This window comes from Mesocricetus auratus, unplaced genomic scaffold (genome assembly GCF_017639785.1).
Source record: "Mesocricetus auratus isolate SY011 unplaced genomic scaffold, BCM_Maur_2.0 Super-Scaffold_100004, whole genome shotgun sequence".
NCBI classification, from domain to species: Eukaryota; Metazoa; Chordata; class Mammalia; order Rodentia; family Cricetidae; genus Mesocricetus; species Mesocricetus auratus.
The window spans coordinates 58,859,447-58,877,828 of record NW_024429189.1 but is presented as its reverse complement, the minus strand read 5'-3'; the positions used below and the strand labels follow the sequence as shown (position 1 = coordinate 58,877,828).

At 56.1% G+C, this 18,382-nt stretch overlaps 1 protein-coding gene across 6 annotated transcripts; it reads right to left on the bottom strand.

The window, feature by feature from the left end:
• Positions 1-638: 638 nt before the first annotated feature.
• Positions 639-17,187, bottom strand: Mybpc3 (myosin binding protein C3). Of its 6 annotated transcripts, none has more exons than XM_040745757.1 (35): positions 17,043-17,187; positions 15,830-16,096; positions 15,124-15,240; positions 14,936-15,043; positions 14,701-14,849; positions 14,323-14,440; positions 13,884-13,932; positions 13,695-13,724; positions 13,486-13,539; positions 13,146-13,148; positions 12,855-12,866; positions 12,514-12,677; positions 11,502-11,634; positions 11,265-11,267; positions 11,035-11,159; positions 10,850-10,955; positions 10,601-10,767; positions 10,127-10,292; positions 9,501-9,607; positions 9,312-9,341; positions 7,194-7,333; positions 6,910-6,990; positions 6,262-6,421; positions 5,686-5,790; positions 5,411-5,599; positions 4,395-4,529; positions 4,109-4,276; positions 2,918-3,006; positions 2,567-2,762; positions 2,251-2,390; positions 1,929-2,088; positions 1,697-1,833; positions 1,224-1,410; positions 1,000-1,037; positions 639-919 (listed from the first exon to the last, which is right to left on the bottom strand). In XM_040745757.1, exons 1-34 carry the CDS (start codon positions 17,065-17,067, stop codon positions 1,027-1,029), a joined length of 3,831 nt encoding a protein of 1,276 aa, XP_040601691.1. In that variant the 5' UTR covers positions 17,068-17,187; the 3' UTR covers positions 639-919; positions 1,000-1,026. The 6 variants fall into 6 exon arrangements, with proteins under 6 accessions (XP_040601691.1, XP_040601690.1, XP_040601688.1 ...); XM_040745756.1 differs by lacking the exon at positions 17,043-17,187 and having other exon boundaries at positions 639-813; positions 908-919; positions 15,830-16,289; XM_040745754.1 differs by lacking the exon at positions 17,043-17,187 and having other exon boundaries at positions 639-813; positions 15,830-16,289.
• Between the last annotated feature and the right edge of the window lie 1,195 nt (positions 17,188-18,382).

Genomic DNA, 18,382 nt, shown 5'->3' with positions numbered 1-18,382 from the left:
TCTCTGGGAAGGACGACAGAGAAGGTTCTAATCCCCTGTGTGCGAGCTAGGTGGAGTGTCCCAGGTGAGACGTGGTCATGAGCTGTGGGCTCAACGGGGTCTTTTTATTTATTTATTTATTTATTTATTTATTTATTTATTTATTATGTATACAGTATTCTGCCTGCATTCATATCTGCATGCCAGAAGAGGGCGCCATATCTCATTACAGATGGTTGTGAGCCACCATGTGGTTGCTGGGAATTGAACTCAGGTCCTCAGGAAGAGCTCAGGTCCTCTGGAAGAGCAGTCAGTGCGTTTAACCTCTGAGCCATCTCTCCAGCCCTCAATGGGGTCTTAATGCCACTGGCGCAGTACAGGGCTCCACCACTACCCCCTGCTCAGCGGCTGCCACATGGTCACTGGGATGAGGCTCATGCCTATGCCTACAAAGGAAACTGTGGCTGCTGAGGCTTTCACACTCTCCTCACCTGAAGACTGAATATGGGGGCGTGTGGGGTGGAGGGGAGCCTGACACCCTTTGTAGTGCCAGTTATTGTCTCACAAATACAGGACACTGATTTGGAAAATGGCGTGCCTGCTGAGATCCAGCACATGCCTGTGGAGATGAGCGCGTTAGACAGGAAACATCAGCTCTCTGTGACTGCACTGGGCTTTTATTGCCTTATACAATGAGCCAGCCAGAAGGGCCTGTCCCCAGTCACCATTTCTGAAGACCCCCAAAGTTAACAGCTCTCCTTGGGAGCTGTGAAGTCAGCTTCTGCAGAGTCCACCAGACCTCCCTGGTATAGCTGCTGTCCAGTCCTTCCCAGCCTAAGAAGAGCACACAAACACTTGCAGTAACAGAAAGGCTGCTCCTCCAACTCCCTTCTGGACTTCTGGCACATGGGCTGGCATCCATTTGTACCTGTAACACAGGCTGCCTTGTGGGTGAACCGAGGCCCCCTGTGCTCCTGACAGCCACCCTAGGCGCTGGGTCAGGTGGGCTGGAATACATACCTAGTCATCTCTGGGAAACCATCCTGGTCACTGAGGAACTGTGAGAGGAAAGGAGACACGCATGCGGCTGTCTAGTCTTCCAGAAGCCGGGCCCCACTGAGCATGCCAGGGCCAGTGCGCTAGCAGCCTGAGGTGCTGCTGGAGCTGGTCCAGCAGAGCCCAGCCCAGGGTCCCTGCACCGCCCTGCTTTCTCCCAAGCCCTCCTGGCCCAGCCGGCTTCTCACCTCGCACCTCCAGACGGCACTCACACTGTGCCTCCCCCTGCAGGTTGGTGGCCCTGCAGATGTAGACACCCCCATCATAGGGGCAGGGCTTTCTGATCTCCAGGGTCAGTACTCCCTGCTTGCTGAACATGCGGAAGCGAGCATCTTCTCCCAGGTCCAGGCCATTCTTGAACCAGGAAATCTTGGGCTGTGTGTCAAGGAAACAGAGGGAGAGAAGGAAAGCGTCGCAGGTGATGGGGGAGTTGGTGGGAATTCAGAGGGACTAGTCCAAGTTCCCACGGGAGCACAGACTCGGCCCAGGACTGAGAGTGAACACAGAGCTAACAATGAGGGCGTAGGCCCAGTTCAAAGGGAAGACTGGAAGATACCCAGAGACAGAGAAAAGACAATAAACAAGCTAGGGAGAGGACCACCCAAAGGGAGCCTAGGACACTAGCCTTCTGTCAGTCTAGCCCAGGACCTTAAGTCCCTACCTTAGGACTGCCCCGGACAGCACAGCAGAGGACAGCGTTATAGCCTGCAATGATGGAGCGGTTTGCCAAGGGCTGGGTGAAGCTTGGGGCCTCAGAGAAGTCCAGGGCCTTGTACTTGGGTGGCTCATATGTGATGCCTGTGGGTGACAAGTCTCGGTACTAGGAAGGTCACCCCCAGCTAAGCTCCCTTCCCTTCCCCAGCTTCCCCACAGTGGGAGTGAGGGTGCATCACCTGGTCTTGGAATAAAGACAGGCTCCTTGGTGGCAGCGGCTTTGTCACTGGAGCCCACCATGTTATGGCTGAAGACCCGGAAGTAGTAGCCATTGCCAATGATGAGCTCTGATACCACACAGTGAGTGCGACGGTAATGCTCCAAAACAGTGAACCACTCCTGGGGGATGTAAAGGAGGGGGCTCTTTGAGGGACCTTTGCCTTTCCTGGGTACCCATTGTGCCTCCACCCCTGCTGTGGCGGAAACCAGATTAATCCGTTAAGCAACAGGAGGGCTGCTGGACCTAGGACAGCATGTGGAGGCCCAGGACCCCAGACTCACCATGGTCTTCTTGTCGGCTTTCTGCACAGTGTAACCCCAGATCTCCGTGTTGCCATCGTCTTGGGGTGGCTTCCACTCCAGAGCCACATTGAAACCCCAAGTCTCAATGATCCAGATATCCTGGGGAGGACTTGGCTTGTCTGCAGGAGAAAGATCTGATTGGATCACTGCACATTCTGAAGCTACCTGAGCAGGAGCAGGGGGATGCTAGCTTATGGGAAGTCCCCCTCCCCCGACAGCCGCCTTCTGCTGGGGCTCTGAGCTGGGTTCCCAGGCTCAAGATCAGGAGACAAGTGTGTTGAAAGGGGCTGCATACCCACGATCTGTAGGACTAGGGTGGCCTTGTCCTCCATGTTCTCAATTCGAACTGTCACTTGGTAGGTGCCTGAGTGGGTGCGGCGGGCAGACCGGATGAACAAGATGGTGTCCGTGGGACTGTTTCGGATGCTCACTTCATCACCTGCCAGGGGCTGCCCCTCCTTGGTCCAGGTCACTTGAGGCCGGGGTTTGCCCTGAGGGAGGACGACCAGCCCAACCCTGAGCTTGTCTCTCTGCAAGGACTGGCACTACACCAGCTGTTTGTGGTCCTGAAGCCTCAGGGTGCACAGCCCCCATGAGATCCTTCCATTGTGGTTCCACCCTTGGGACATGGATGGGAGCAACCTACCTGGAAAGGGATGAGGAGATTCACGGGCTCCCCCACCTTCTTCTGGATGGTCTGGCGCAGGTGCCTGGGCAGTTGGAGCCGTGGTCGTTCTGTGGGTGGAAAAGGGGCAGTTTAATAAGGACCCTTCTGTAGCCCCAGCTCTAAGGATCCCCCAGGTCCATTCTCTCTTGAGGTAGGGCCCAGAGCACTGTAGCTGAGAAGAAAGCTGCCCTGGGCTGGACCTTCCTAACCCCATCAAACTCCAGGGTGCTCAGCACTAGATGCTGTCTGCTGAGCCTCCGGATAGCTCTATCATTTTGTTTCATTGTATGCATGTGGTTTTCATCTTTTTAGATGTATTTATGTGTATGAGCATATTGTCTGCATGTGTGTGTGTGTGTGTGTGTGTGTGTGTGTATGTGCCTACTGCTTGCAGAGGTTAGAAAAAGGCATTGAGTCCCAGTCCCCTGGAACTGGGGTTATGAATGGTTATGACCCATGCATATTGGTTCTAGAAACCAAGCTCTGGTCCTCCACAAGAACAGCAAGTGCTCCTGACTGTTTAAGCATCTCTCCAGCCCCTTGCTTTGTTTCTGAGGAGGAGCTCATAAAGCCTAGACTGGCTGTAAGTCTCTCATTCTCCTGCCTCCACCTCCAAGTGCCGGGATTACAAGCATATGCCGCCATGCCCAGATTCACTTCAAGAGGGTAAGCAACTTATTCTAGGCTTTTGGACTCCCTGCCCAGTGCTGTTTAAATTTGTCACTCTTTTCCAACCTGGAGAACCAACCCTTCTACTTTTGTTGAGGTAAGGAGCAGAAGGATGAGCCAAGTCAAATGGCACACACCTTTAATCTTAGAGGCAGAGGCAGTCTGTAAGTCTGAGGCCAGCCTGGTTGGTCTACAAGTTCCAGGACAGCCAGGACTACACAGAGAGACCCTGTCTCAAACAACAATAGCAAAACCACAACAGAAGAAGAGGAAGGGGATCCCGGATCACTCTGACCCCCGAGAAGCCTCACTGTTCAGTTCCGTAGACACTACCTACGTGCTGGAGCTGAGCCCCAGGACACGGCAGCCATGGCCTGTATTCTTCCTGGTGCCTTCTGCCCATGCCCCTGCCGGTGCCCACTGAAACCCATGCCTCTGACAGGGTCTCCTTGATTGGGAACGGGTGATCAGTGGCAGGTCTCATAGCTGAAGGGTACTCACGCAGTATCTCCTGCACTGTCACAGGCTCCTTGGTGATGACAGGTGCTCCGGGTCCTGCCACATTGTGCGCCCTCACTCGGAACTGCAGCCGTGCGCCAGTGGGCAGGTCCTTCACCAGCAGCGAAGTGCGTTCGGTCAGCCCCTGCAGAGCGGCCACCCACTCGGAGGCTGGGTGTGGGGATAGATGAGAGAGCGTCAAAACGTCACAGCGCACCTCACCCCCACCTTCTGAGGGCTCCCCAGGGCCCAGCAGGGTGTTGGGGTGGCCCAGGGACGGGGTTCTCACCGCCTTCCTGGCAGTACTCCACGCTGTAGCCGTCCATGCCGCCTGCACCCACACGCTCCGGGGGCCGCCACTTGAGTGAGACTGTGGTATCGGACACATCCTCCACAGTCAGGTGGGTTGGCTCCCCGGGGGGACCTGGAGAGAGGCAGGCAGAGAGGGTGTGAGTGAGCGAGACTGCACCACGCAGGGTGACTGACACGCATGACCAGGACCTGGCTTTTCGCTGGTCTCATAGGAAGGCCTTCCCCTCTGCTGGCTCCCAGGCGTGTCCAGCAACATTTGGCCTGCATTAAAAGCCGTGTCTCGGGATTGACTTATAAACCAAGAGCAGCTACAAAACAGGGACACAAAAAAAGGAGCGAGAGAACACAAGGATGCAGAAAAGACTCGCCCGTCGGCGTAGGAGGTGCGAGAAGTGTAAGGAAGCCAAAAGCCAGTATGAAACGTGGGATTGTCCTGGCGATGTGTGATTAGGTGAATGGCACAAACTAGAAAGTAGCTCCTTGGAAAAAGGGAAGGCGGCTGGGCCTGATGCATTGACTCTTGCAGAGGACTCAGGTTCGGTTCCCTGCACCACATCACATGGTGGCGCCGTCTCCTGTAACTCCAGCTCTAGGGGGTCTGCCGCCCTCTTGTGGAGGTGGGGGCAGGTGGCACATGCCTAATTGCAGCACTCAGAAGGCAGAGGCAGTGGATCTCTGCGATTGAAGCCAGCCTGGTCTACATAGAGAGTTCCAGGCCAGCCAGGGCTACATGAGTAAAATCCTGTTTCAAATCGTGGAGGGATGGGACTAGCATTCACCAGAGTGTCCGTTCTATCAGTGAGGTGACCCTGAGGCCATTTAACTTGTCCAGCCTGAGTTTCCTCATCTGCAGGACAATGTAGGTTACCTAACCCCTGACAGCACCAGAGCCCAGGCATGCAAAGGCCTGACGCTGAGGCCGCCTATCTCTGCAAGGGTAGGGCTACCATTTGCCCCCTTGGCCCAGGAGTGCTGGGGGTCAAGCGTGTTCACCAATAGGCATGAAGGGCTGAGAGGCAGGGCTGGGCCTGGACATCCCCACGGCATTGACTGCGTAGACTCGCATCTCGTAGGCCACACCCTCGATCATGCGCCTGGCCTCGTGGCTCCGCCCCCGCAGCAGATCGAAGTTGAGCCTCATCCACCTGTAGCTCTTCTTCTTCTTGCGCTCCAGGATGTATCCTGAGAGAGGAGACAGAGCTCGGTCTGTGCCCGGCCAGCCGCTCGGTGGCAGCTGCCCATGGTTGTCCCTGTGCCCTGGCACTCACCCAGGACGGGCTGCCCACCGTCATAGGCGGGCGGCTCCCACCGCACAGTGCAGGAGTCCTCGCCCACATTGCTGATCTCGGGGGCTGCAGGAGCGTCCGGCACGTCTTGGCGAGGAAGAGGCACCGCGTCAGCTATGTCCAGCTCAGGGTCTGACAACACTGCTCACCCCTTCTCCTCGCCACCCCAACCAGTAACAGCCATCTGCTCCCACCGCCGCCAGAGCCAGAGCAATCCAGAAGCATGTCATGTCAGCATCCACCGCCTCAGTTACGGCTGCACACTGTCTGTCTGCACCTCGTGGACCAGCTCCAATCAGCTGCATCCTCCTGACCCCACTCAGCCCTCGGTGATTACCCCATGCTATTTCTCCCAGAGAACTATCAACGTCACAGACAGTGACACTGCCACACACCCGTCTCCCCTTCAAGCAGGGCTCCTCTCAGCCATAATAAAGGTTCCAGTCATCACCGTGGCCTGCTCTAGAGGGCCCTGCGATAACTGTTGAGTAAATGAGTGAATGGACCGACACGCCCTGGTGTCCTGTGCTCTCCCGCCTGGGCCTCTAGTTGCCTCACCGATGACCTTGACTGTGAGGTTGACCTGGTCCTCGCCCACGGGGTTCTTTACTGTGACAGTGTAGACACCTTCATCTTCCTTCTCTGCCCCTTCAACTGTGAAGACGCTGCGGTCCTTAGTGGTTTCCACACGAACCCGGCCCTCAGTCTCACACAACAGCTGAAAGAGCGAGAGTCAGGCGTGAGCCTGTACAGTCCTTCAGTGAGAGGGGAGTTCAGTACAGGAAGTGGTGAGGGCAGAGCCTGGGTGGGAACTACACTGTGAGAGTGACTAGTTCAAAATTTTCAATATGCTGCCGGGCGTTGGTGGCGCACGCCTTTAATCCCAGCACTCAGGAGGCAAAGGCAGGCGGATCTCTTTGAGTTCGAGACCAGTCTGGTCTATGGAGCGGGTTCCAGGACAGCCCCAGAGAAACCCCGTCTCGAAAAACCAAAAAAACGAAAAGAACAAGGAAAAATTATTAATAAAAAGAAGAAAGGCAGGGATGCAGGAACCATCCCAGTTACAGTGACTTCCTAGCAAAATCAACACCAACACGTTGGTGCAGGGTCTGTCAGGCCTCTCCCTACGTATGCCGTTCCTCAGGGTGGACACTGCGTGTGTAGAGAAGACTGAGGACCATGAGCCACACCTGACTCCAGCCTCACCTTCTTATCGAACACCCACTCCTCCTCTGCACCCTCGTCTTCCGGGGCACCGGGGGCAGCCCCAGCTGGGGCCTTCTTCCCCTGGGGAGAGAACAGGCTGGAATTAGGGGTAGAGTGCTGAGTCAGCCTTCCTTCCATGCCTCCACCACGCTCTGCCTCCTGGTCAGTGAGGCCTCTGCGCTCCCAGTGACGGGGTGGGGTGGAGAATGGAGCTGAGCTTGGCACTCATCTGGTCCCACACATCCGTCATACACGTAGGGAAACCGAGGCAGGGACCACAGTACCTGAGTGACAGACTTCTGCCAGATCACAGTGGGAGCAGGGTCCCCAGAAATAGGGACATCCAGGCGTAACTTGTTCCCAGCAACAACCACAATGGTGTCTGGTGTGCTGCCGGGACAGTCCAAGTGGATCTTGGGAGGTTCTGCATGGAGGAGCAGACTTCAGAACAAAGGAAGGGGTCCAGGCCCACAAATGTGGCAGAAGAGGGACACAGGTCACTAGGTGGGTGCCCGAATCTCATGTCCCTGCCTGTTGGTTTTTATCATTTCTTTCATATACAATAAAAAGCACAAATTTCAGCATAGTTAGTCATGTAGGGTTTTTGTTTTAAGACAGTGTCTCATCAGGGTGTGGTGACACACGCCTTTGATCGCAGTACTCAGGAGGCAGAGGCAGGTGGAGTTTGAAGCCAACCTAGTCTACAGAGTGAGGTCCAGGACAGACAGAACTATATAGAGGGACCCTGCCTCAAAAATAGATAGATGGATGGATGGATGGATGGATAGATGGATGGATAGATAACATAGTCTTGCTAGGTTGGCCAGGGCTAGTTTCAAACTACATCTTTCTGCCTCAGCCTCCTGTGAATTGTTCAGGGTCGATGGGAAGACATGGAGAGCAGATCGCACCTCAGGGTGGTACCCACCATTATGATCACAGCATGTGCCATTAGGCCGGAGTCTTACCACCGTGTGTGCACATGCGTGGCAGGGGAGGAGCATGCACGGTGAGCATGTGGGGGAGGGGCATGCACGGTGAGCATGTGGGGGAGGGGCATGCACGGTGAGCATGTGGGGGAGGGGCAGGCACGGTGAGCATGTGGGGGAGGGGCACGCACGGTGAGCATGCGGTCCGAGAACTACTTTGTGGGATCAGCCTTTGCTCTCCCTCCACCTTTATGTGTGGAAAACCTTTCCTCCCTAAGCTTTCTCACTGGCTCAGCCATGAGATTCTGAACAAATGTATAAGCCTGTGTAACTGCCAATCAAACGAGATCTAGAACTTAAAACCGTGTCCTGAAAGTTCTTAGGGAAGTCTATAACATTCTGGTCACCAAGTACCACGTCTTACCCACTGTGTCTGGGAGAATACCAGATGTCCCACCAGAAAAGGGGGGTGGCACACAAGTCAGGAAAGTTTTTGTTAAACAGGCCCAAGAAAGCCTTTACCTCAAGATTTTGGGGCCTTCAACACACTAGCTCACCTTCTGAGCCAATAGGTGGTCAAGAACACTTTGTCACATGAGTTAACAATATTGAGTGAACTCACTTTAAATAGCACTGAGCTGGAGAAAGCCCTGGACTGAGCTCATCTGAAATTAGCCTGAGTTAGGATTCTGAAATGCCTGATTAAATCTTTTGGTTTTTTGTTTTTGTTTTTCTAGACAGGGTTTCTCTGTAGCTCTGGCTGTCCTAGAACTCGCTCTGTAGACCAGGCTGGCCTTGAACTCAGAGATCTGCCTGCCTCTGCCTCCCGAGTGCTGGTACCCAAGGTGGAATCTGGATTCCACATCACCCCCACACATGCACATAAATCCACCTCACGTACACAAATGTGCACATGCATAAATTCGAGGTCACAGAGATTATGATCGTCCTATGTGTGGTGGAGTTGGGTTGTATGGCTACATATGTCAACTTGGCACAAACTATAGTGATTTGAGAGGAGGAAACCTCTACTGAGAAAATGCCTCCATAAGATCGGGATGAGGGCCAGCCCATAGAGCACTTTCTTAGTGGTTGATGGGGAGAGCCCAGTCCATTGTGGGTGGTGCCATTCCCTGGGCTGGAGGCCCTGGGTTCTGTAAGTAATCAGGGTGAGCAAACCATGAGGAACAAGTCAGTAAGCAGCACCCACAGCCTCTGCATCAGCTCCTGCCTCCTGTTTGAGCTCCTGTCCTGGCTGCCTTCAGTGATGGACTACAGTGTGGAAGAGTGAGCCCAGTAAACCCTTTCCTCCCCTAAGTTGCTTTTGGGTCACGGTGTTTTGTCACAGCAATAGAAACCCCAAGCATTCCAAGGTCTCTGCCATCCCTGGGTCTGGAGTGGGAGGGGTTTGGCTGGGCTGAGCTGTGGGGAAGGAGACAAAGTTGAGATGGCACAAAGAGCCCCGAGACTCACCCTGCCTGGGCACAAAGTCAATCTTGACCTCTGAAAGAGAAGAAAAGCAAGGAACAGTAAGAGAAGGGGAGGGCCCAGCCACAGGGCACCCTGGGCTTGCCCCCAGCTGCGCATGAGCATACACAGACTCGCTTGAACATGAGCACGCACACACACACATGCATGCGCACACGCACAGTGCTAGCTCACCCATGAAGTGGAGCTTGGCAGACAGGTTGCAGGCAAACCCTTCAGGCACAAAGCTGTAGTCGGCCTCATCGGCAGGTGTGACGTCGTCAATGGTCAGTTTGTGGACCCTGAAGGGCAGCGAAAACTCAAAGGACCCCTACTGGGTCGCACAGCCCTGACCTCTCTCTCCACACACCCCCAACTACAGGGGACTGAGTCTTACCCTAGCTCCTTGAGGTCCTGACATTTTAAAATGCGGTTTCTCTGTCTGGTTTCGTGTGTTCCAGCTGCCTCACGTGTCCTCTGAGGTCAGCAGTGCAGAAGTGATGTCTGCACGGGGGCATCCCCATGGCGGGGGCCTTGGAGACAGGCAAATGCCGATCTGGGTAATCTCTGTGAACTGGAGCCCAGCACGGCCCCCAGAGGCTCTGGATAGCCAGCACCGCCTCCTCAGTGGCCTCCTGCCTGGCCTTGTCACAGCTGGGGCAATGGCAGGGCGCCTGGCCCTGTGTGTCTCCACACCCTTTGCCTCTGTACCTGTGCCCTGTGAGGTTCCTCTCATGTCTGACTGCTAACGTCTTCCTCTTCTTTCTCTCTCTTTCCACCATGAACTGTCTGCCTCCCTCCGCAGCCTCTTTTCCACTCACCGCCCTATGTGGGACACCTTTATGCGGCTGTCAGGCACCAGCTCCTTCCCGTTCTTCAGCCACACGCCGCGCACGTTCTCGTCCGAAACTTCACACTTAAACACAGCCTGGTCTTTGGCGCCCACTGCCAGGTCTGCGATGCTCTGGTATACCTCCAGTTTCTTCTCTAGGGAATGCACAGAGCCTATGAGGAGTGTGGATGCCGCGTGGACCTTTGTGGGGACATTGTGGGCTCGCAGGCAGTGGTGTGCAGCGCCTGGTCAGGTATGTGCATTTGCGTGACATTCATGTATGCCTACACTCGGGTTCAGGATGACACGGACCAGGCCTACCTGACCCCCATACACACACCCTGTAGTGCTCACTTCAGCACACCCATTTTACAGATAGGAAGATGGGGCTCAGGGTATCAAAGACTGGCCCGAAGCCTCTTCCCTCCATGCGGCCGGTCAGACTTGGGCTGGGGGCCCTCACCTTGCACGATGAGCTCAGCCAGTGCCTGGCTCCCGCTTGTGCGTACTGCGTAGTGTCCCGCATCCTCCAGGGTTGCCTCGTTGATGATCAGGTGGTGTTTCTGCCCATCCTTCTTGAACCGGTACTTGAAGGTCTCCTCGCGAGTCAGCTCCACCCCATCCTTCAGCCTACCAGACATGGGACAACGTCTCTTCTGGACCCACGTCCCCATCCTCCAGCCCCGCCTCCCACCCACTCTCCTGCCCTCACCATTTGACTTGGGCTCCTTCTTCCGATACCTCACACTCAAACTCCACACGCTGTCCCACCATCACCAGCTGGTCTTCCAGGGCCCGTGTGATCAACACCGGGGGCTCTGTGCAGTGAGGAGCAGCGTGAGGGCTGTTTCCCCGTGGCCTCGTTTGTTCCCAGGGTGCCTCTGGTCCCCGGCCCACCTTTGACGAAGAGCTCCGTGCTGCATTTCTCGCCCCCCACGACACACTGGTAGGCTGCATCATCAGCCAGTGAGCACTGGCTGATGGTCAGGGTGCGCTTGGTACCAACGGACTCGAAGATGTACCTGAACAGGACACAGAGCACATCAGGAGGGCCATGGAAATGCCTCCTGGCTTGGTGCCCTTCGCAGACCTCATGCCTGCTTCAAGCTGTGGAGAAGGAGACTTACTTGCTGTGGGACGGAAGGGGCCGTTGCCGTGTTCCGCATAGAAGGAAGTGATAGAGACAGAGAAAGAGACACGGGTTAGGTCAAACGTCCTGGGATTAGAACCTGAGGATGGGGAGGGGATGGGGGAGATGCAAATGGGAACCAGGAGCCAGAGTCAGGGAGCTCTCACAAAAAGAGACAGGGCGGTGCAGCTGTGCCCTACCCCAGTGCCCAGGACTCCGCCCCGCCCCACCACACCTGCCACTCATTTGGATCTCCTGTCCGTTCTTCAGCCACTTGACCTCAGCATCCGGGTCGGCCAGCTCCACAGTAAGCCGGATCTTGTGGCCCTTGTTTACCTGGTAAGCAGGCTCCAGCTTCTTCTGAAAGGCTGAACACCACACCTCAGCCCAGCCACCCCCAGGTGTCCCCAGCCACGCCCAGCCACGCCCAGCGTCCACACTTCCCCCAGGCAGCAGCCACAGCTTCCTCCATCTCCCTCTCCCTGCTGTGTGTCCCTGCCACACCGTCTGGGTTTCTGTGGTGCCCCTGCCTTCTCATCTCTGTTTTCTGTCTGTCCATCCCTTTGTCTGTCTCCTCCCTGCCTTCCTTCAGGTTCTTTCTAACCGCTCAGGTTTGGGCAGGGTTAGAGGTGTCCCGCGAGCTTGTCGTGAGAACTAGGAATGTGACTCATGCGCCTCCGTTCGTTAGTGCCAAGCCTCATCCCTACCGGCTTCCCTCCCTTAGTACTGTCACTGCCCAGTCCTCAAGGCCATTGTCATAGGTCTCGGGTTACAGGGACAGAGTGTGGCTCAGGGAGGCCACTAGCTGCTGATCTGTGGTAAGGAGTCTGGAGCCCAGGCCCACCTCACAAATGCCTTCCCTTGCAGCCATGCTGGTAAAAACAGAGCTGAAGGACTGAGCAAGCTCTCACATCCTCAGGCTAGGCCTGGAGACGGCTGCAGAGGAACACTGGTGCCCAGTGCTCTGGGGCTTCGAGGGAGTTCCTTGGGACTCTGCGCCTCAGTTTCCTCCCTTATCAAAGTGAACTGATATTACTCACTGAATGGTGGTGCTGTTGCAAGAATTAAATTAGGTAATTATGTAAAACATGCCCTACCTTCTTGCTTAACTGGTACTTTTTGTCTAGTCCCCAAGGGCTCCCTCTGGCCACCCTGCAGGCTTTTGTGTGGCGCTCTTGGCCCAGCAATTGTCCTGTGTTGGGAGCTGGCTGGCACGGCCTCCTTCCCCACGCGTGGGAAGGGCTAACCTGTGCTCTTCTTTTCGTCATGCTTCATGCCCTTGAGCCTCTTCAGCATGCCTCGCAGGTCTGTGACTCCGTGCTGGAAGGCGATGCGCTCGTACTCTGAGGGCGGTGCCTGTCTCAGGATCTCCCACACGTCCTCCTCAGCAGGTGCCTCCAGCTTCGAGTCCCTGCGCCCCACAGCCCACCGGGAAGCTCAGGAAGGTCCCTCCTCGTCCCTTCCTGGGGCACAGGGTGAGCGCCTGCCTCTGCCCCTTTCCCTTCCCTCTCCTCCCTTCCCTTCTTTTCCATCCCCTTCCTCCCGGTCTACAGGCCAAGGGGTTTGCTGCAGCTCCCTGGATACTCACCTCCGGAAACTGCTGCTCCAGGTGAGGAAGAAAGACAGAGACGCATTAGAAGTCTGGGCACCTCCTGCCAAGACTGGGGTCTTTCCCAGGGCCTTCGCTTCCTCCCTCTTCCTGTTACTGTGCGCTACCCTTCAGGGCAGGCCTCCCACTCTTCTGGTAGAGTATGGGGGCCACCCAAGCCTCAGGAGTGTCACTCTGAGGTGTGTGTTTCACCAAACCCGGAAGAAAGAGTGCGTACATCCCCAAAGCCAACACCCTTTTGCCCTCAGAGCCCCCAAACCCATTCCTTACTCTCTGGGCAGGAGCAGCAGCAGGAGTCATGAAGGGCAGATAGGGAGACAGGGAAAGAAGGAAGTGAAGTCAGGGCTGGGCAGGACCCTATGGCTCCAGCTTTGGGGGCCCTCTTCCAACTTCTTGGGGTCCTTAGAATCTACGGAAATGATCTGCTGTGGACTATATGGGGCTTTGAGGTGGTACACCAAGAATGGATGTCAGGACAAAACTCCTTTCCACACTGGGGTCCTCCCACTTGACAAGGAAAGCAGCTTCATCTCATGCAGGGCCACATGGCTGGGAAGCTCAATGCCATGTCTTACTCCCTGCCCTTAGAAGGTGTGACCCAAGGACCTACCTCTTCTTCAGCAAGGAACTGAAGTCCAGAGTCCCAGCATCTTCATGGCTGTCACTACGGAAAGGGGACACCATGAGGCTTCATGGGAGAGCTAGAAGGGCTTGGGGTGGGATGGAATAGGAGGAAGGGACACAGCCAGATGGGGCGCCCACTCATCGCAGAGACACCTGGAGTCTATGCACGGGACAGACGAGGACAAGAACGGGTACCTGGTTCGCCGACCTGCTCCAGCCAAGCTCCTGTGGGGTTAGACAGTGTCTTCAATGACCCGGGAGCTGCTTTGTCTCTGCCCCTCACAGACGTCAGCTCTGACCCCCGCATGTCCCTATCTAAACTTCACGTGGCCTCGACCCTCTCATGCTGGCCTCCCCAGGCACTGGGGAAAGAGAGGCACTCACGTGCGGCGGAAAGCTGATCTGAGGTCCAAGTCTCCAGAACCCATGGCCTCTGTTTACAAAGAGAATGAAGTGATGGGGTTGCCTGGAGGGGGCCACAGGACTCGACCTTCTCAACCTGTCGCATGCTCCGTGTCCAGTGAGGCAAATCTGCCATCCCAACCTCTCCACGGCAGCTTCCGCCCGCCTTCCCGTCCACAGTCACGCTGTGTGGCAGGCACGCACACACCCGAAGCACAGACCTACCCTCGATTTGCCTCCCCGCCTCCCAGACCCTGGAAGCACGGATGTCGTTCACACCCCGGGTGATTGGCACGGGACGTGTGGTCAGCTCTGCTAGCCATGGCTAGTCACCCTCTTTAGTGTTAGGAGATAGACGAGCCCAAGGGACCAGGACCCTTGAAGACCATAAGACCAGATCAGACCCCAGGGCCTCTCTCACCATGGACTGTGAGGTTGAAGTTACAGCTGTCAAACTTGTCCTTGGTCGACACCTCACAGCGGTAACCCCCAGCAGAAGTGGCCTGAGCGTCTGTGATGTGCAGCTCGAACAGGTAGACCTGTGGGCAGGGGGTGAAGGAAGTCAGGGAGAAGAGGCCCTGCATTCCTAAAGAAAACGGGAGCGGCAAAGCCCGCCGACCTCGCCTCTCAGGGTTAACACATACAGAGCTTCTGAGCAAGTACAGAAAGAATCCACATCTCGAGAGCCAGGGAGACGGCCGACTTAGGAGCTGTGTTGTACAGTGTACAGCTGGTCCAGCTGGACACCCCGGCTCTGCCCCGCACTCCGGGCTCGGCCTGCCCTGACCAGGTGTCCTACCTTGCTGGCTCTGTCGTAGCTGTCGTGCAGCTGCAGGTGCTGGCCCACCTTGCTGCTCAGGTCTACCCACTTGCCCTTGAACCACTTGACCACAGGTGGTTTCAGGAGGCTGGCCCCAGCCACACGGGCTGAGAAGACAATGCTGCCCCCTGTAGGACAGAGGCGACAGGCTGAACTTGGGGTGCTCTGGGGCTTCCTTCCCAGAACACCCCTGAGCGCAGAAGCCTCCACTCACCCACAGTCACCTCGCCATCCTGTGGCCGCATCAGAAAAAGGCCAATAGGGTCATCAGGGGCTCCCTGACTCCCTGGGGCTGAGCCTTCCGGGGTTACTGAGGCTGACCCTGAGAAAGAAGGCTTTTGAGACCGGTCCTGGGACACCCTCCTCCCACTGGCCTGTCCCACATTGCCCAGTCCCTTTCACCTTCAGGATTTGAGATGTTTTCTTCCAACTCAGTGGCTGGAGCCGGGACTTCTCTGGGGGCTCCAGGGGCCTCTGCAGGGGTGGGAGCAACTGCAAGCTCAGCCTTCTCCGGAGGGGCTGAGGTGGGGGTGTGGCATGGTTTCTAACCAGGGACCCCACACACACCCTCTCTCGGACATCAGACCTATGTCCCACGGTGCCTAAGATGCATCTCACTTGTGAGGCGCTGTCCCAGATGCTCTCAGCCACTGGGCTCGCACCGAGAAGAGACACTGCCTGCATCTCCTCCTCTCACCCCCACACCCCACCTGGTCCATGTCCAGATTTCTGCTCTGAACAGCTCTGAGCTCCATCTGCTGCCCTCTTCCAGACTCTGGCCTTGACCCAGCACCCACCCCACCACCAGGCTCTTAGGGTTCCCCGCCAACGCACATAGCTATCAAAGTCGTTGTCTGGGTGTGACACCACCGTGGGTCTGCTACAAGAGAAAGCTCTTCCCAGGTCGCCCTTACGTTTTCCCACCCCCATGGTTCAGAAAGGGCCGCAGCCACCACTAAGCCATAGAGATCTCGGTGCAGAAGAGGGGAATGATGGGCATTTTCAGCTTACAGAATAGCCAGGGCAGAAAGGCGAGCAGCCAGAGTCACTCCCTGCTCAGGGCTACGGCTAAGGTCCCAGCCCTGGGGAGCGGTCAGCAAGCTCCTACCTGCCTCTGTGACCTTGAGGTCAAACTTGACCTTGGAGGAGCCGGCGATGACCGCATAGGAACCCTGGTCGGCAGGACCCACACCTCGCACCGTCAGCGTGTGCCGCTTGCCCTCGGCTGCCAAACTATACTTGTCGCTGGCACTGATGTCACCGCCGTCACGCTGCCACCGCACCTTCACGCCTGCACGCTCTGTCTCGGCCTCGAACACGGCAGCAGCGCCCGCGGTCACCTCCACCGACCGTGGCTTCTTGTTGAAGGCTGACACTGAAGAGCCGGGTGGAGACTGAGGGGGCTGGGCTCCCTGGCACCCCATCCCTGACACCCTTCCTCAAAAAGACTGTGGTAAGAGCACTCTGAGCCTCTCAGTAATGCCCCGACGACTCTGCAGAGTAGGTGCAACCACAGCTACTTCTCAGGTGAGGGGAGGTTAAAGCCGAGTCTATAGCCCTAACCACACAGGACATTCCTACCTTGGATCCCCTCTCCCTCCCGTCCGGGAACACCGGTGGAAAGCCCATCCCCCTCTCCCACCATGGGGCCCTTGGCAGACACCTCCACCCCCCACTCCCCTCCCCTGCACTCTGCCTACTTGGAATATGGCTAAATTTGTCCTCTGAGGACTTCAGACTAAGAATGAGCAACTGAGATAATGCTTGCCTGGGAGCAGCAGGGGGCTGGGGGTTGGGGGTTGGATCCCTGCCCCCAGTGACCTCTGCAAGGGCGCAGGCCTGGCCAGGCACCGGGCTACAGTTTCTCTGTTCTTAGCCTGTTCTTTTCAGAGAAGAGGAAATGTCCCCCTACATCTGGAGTCAGGCGCACGTACCTAGGGTTCATGTGGCAGACCATGCTGGAAAGGATCGCCCCCTCACCCCACTACACTGTACATTTGGAAACTGAGACCAGAGGGTGCTGAGAAGCTCAGTGAGCCAGCTCCGTGGCAGCTTAAATTTAGGTTCCCTGATCGAGGACCCTGGCTGGAGAAGAAATGGGTCAAGATAGAATGGGTTGTTGACCTGGGTCCTTCCTAACATAGGGAAGTCACCTCTCAGTGGCCCCGGCATGGGAGGGATGGGGAAAGAAGCTGAGACCCAAGAAGACTATTCTGTCCCTTCCTGGACCTAGAGGCCTCATCCTCATCATGGGGGCCCTGCCCCCAAACTATGTTCACCCACCGCCCCGGGTTCATAACCAAACCCGTGCAAGGAGCTACCTGTTTTCTTCGCTGGCTCGGGCATCTTGAGAATGGTCGCACCAGGCACCAAGCAGGTAAGGCCGCCCAAGGAGGATTGAACAGTGCCCGGTGTTCTCACTATTTATGAGAACCGCCCCCTCCCCATCCCTGCTTATCTGCCTCCTGCCAGCCACCTGCTAAATATAGACAAATTCCATCCAGCTGAGGTATCTCCATGGAGAAGATAGAGCCACTTGGTCCTCTGGCTCCGCCTTTCCCTCCCCTCCCCCAACACGATCGGATGGCTTCGCCCTTCCAACCCTCTGTGGACCTCCGGGGTAGCTCCACCCCCGTCTGTGAACCCACCCAGTAGAAAACTACCCTGTAGATGAGCTCTTGGCCTGTGTCACCCACAGCTAGAGGGTCAAGGACACACGTGCTGGGGGAAGGTGTCGCGGGCTAGGACACTGCTCTCTTGGCTTGCAGAGCCTCGAGACACATTGCTGCAGCACAAGGGGCAGGGACTGGCCTTGGACCATGGGATCCAGGGTGGACTTACTCTAGGGTCAGTCACGGAGGAGACACAGCTGGAGCTAGTGTCACCACAAGGGACGTGCTAGGCCTGCAGGTGAGCATATGGGAATCTCTAAAAGAGCTCCAAAGTACAAGGCAGAAGCAGAGCCAACTCTCACCGGCGGCACAAGGACTAACCGAAGACTGATGGCGGAAGATTCTGAATCTCCCCATTTCCCACCCCACTCCCACCATTCTTGCCCGGTGACTGGACCCTTATTCACATCAGATTCATCAGGTGTTACAGAGAAGAAAAGGAAAGTATGGGGATCCCTATCAAACAACACTAGGGGAGTAGATTGTGTATCATCACAAGCAAGGGGGTCCATGCATAAGCGCTTTCTATGTAATAGAAACTCACCAGCCATGATTTCCACCCAGCTTCGCTTTAAAGCCATACCGCCTGCTCTTGTGTGTGTGTGTGTGTGTGTGTGTGTGTGTGTGTGTGTGTAAGCTATTAATGTAATCTAGGTTGGTCTCATGACCATCCTCCTGCCTCAACCTCCTAAGTGCTGCTATTCCAGGCATGCACCACTATGCCTACCTGAGTCTTCCGGGGAACTGGCGTGGGGCTGGAGAGATGGCTCTGAGGTTAAAAGCACTTGTTGCTCTTGCAGAGAATCCAGGTTCCATTCCCAGCACCCACATGGGACCTCACTCACAGCCATCTGTAACTCCAGCTGCAGGGGAACCTGACAACCTCTTCCAAACTCTGCAGGCACCAGGAACACATATGGTACACATACATAAATGCAGGCAAAACAGTTGTGTGTGTATATATATATATTTAAATCTAAACATGTTTT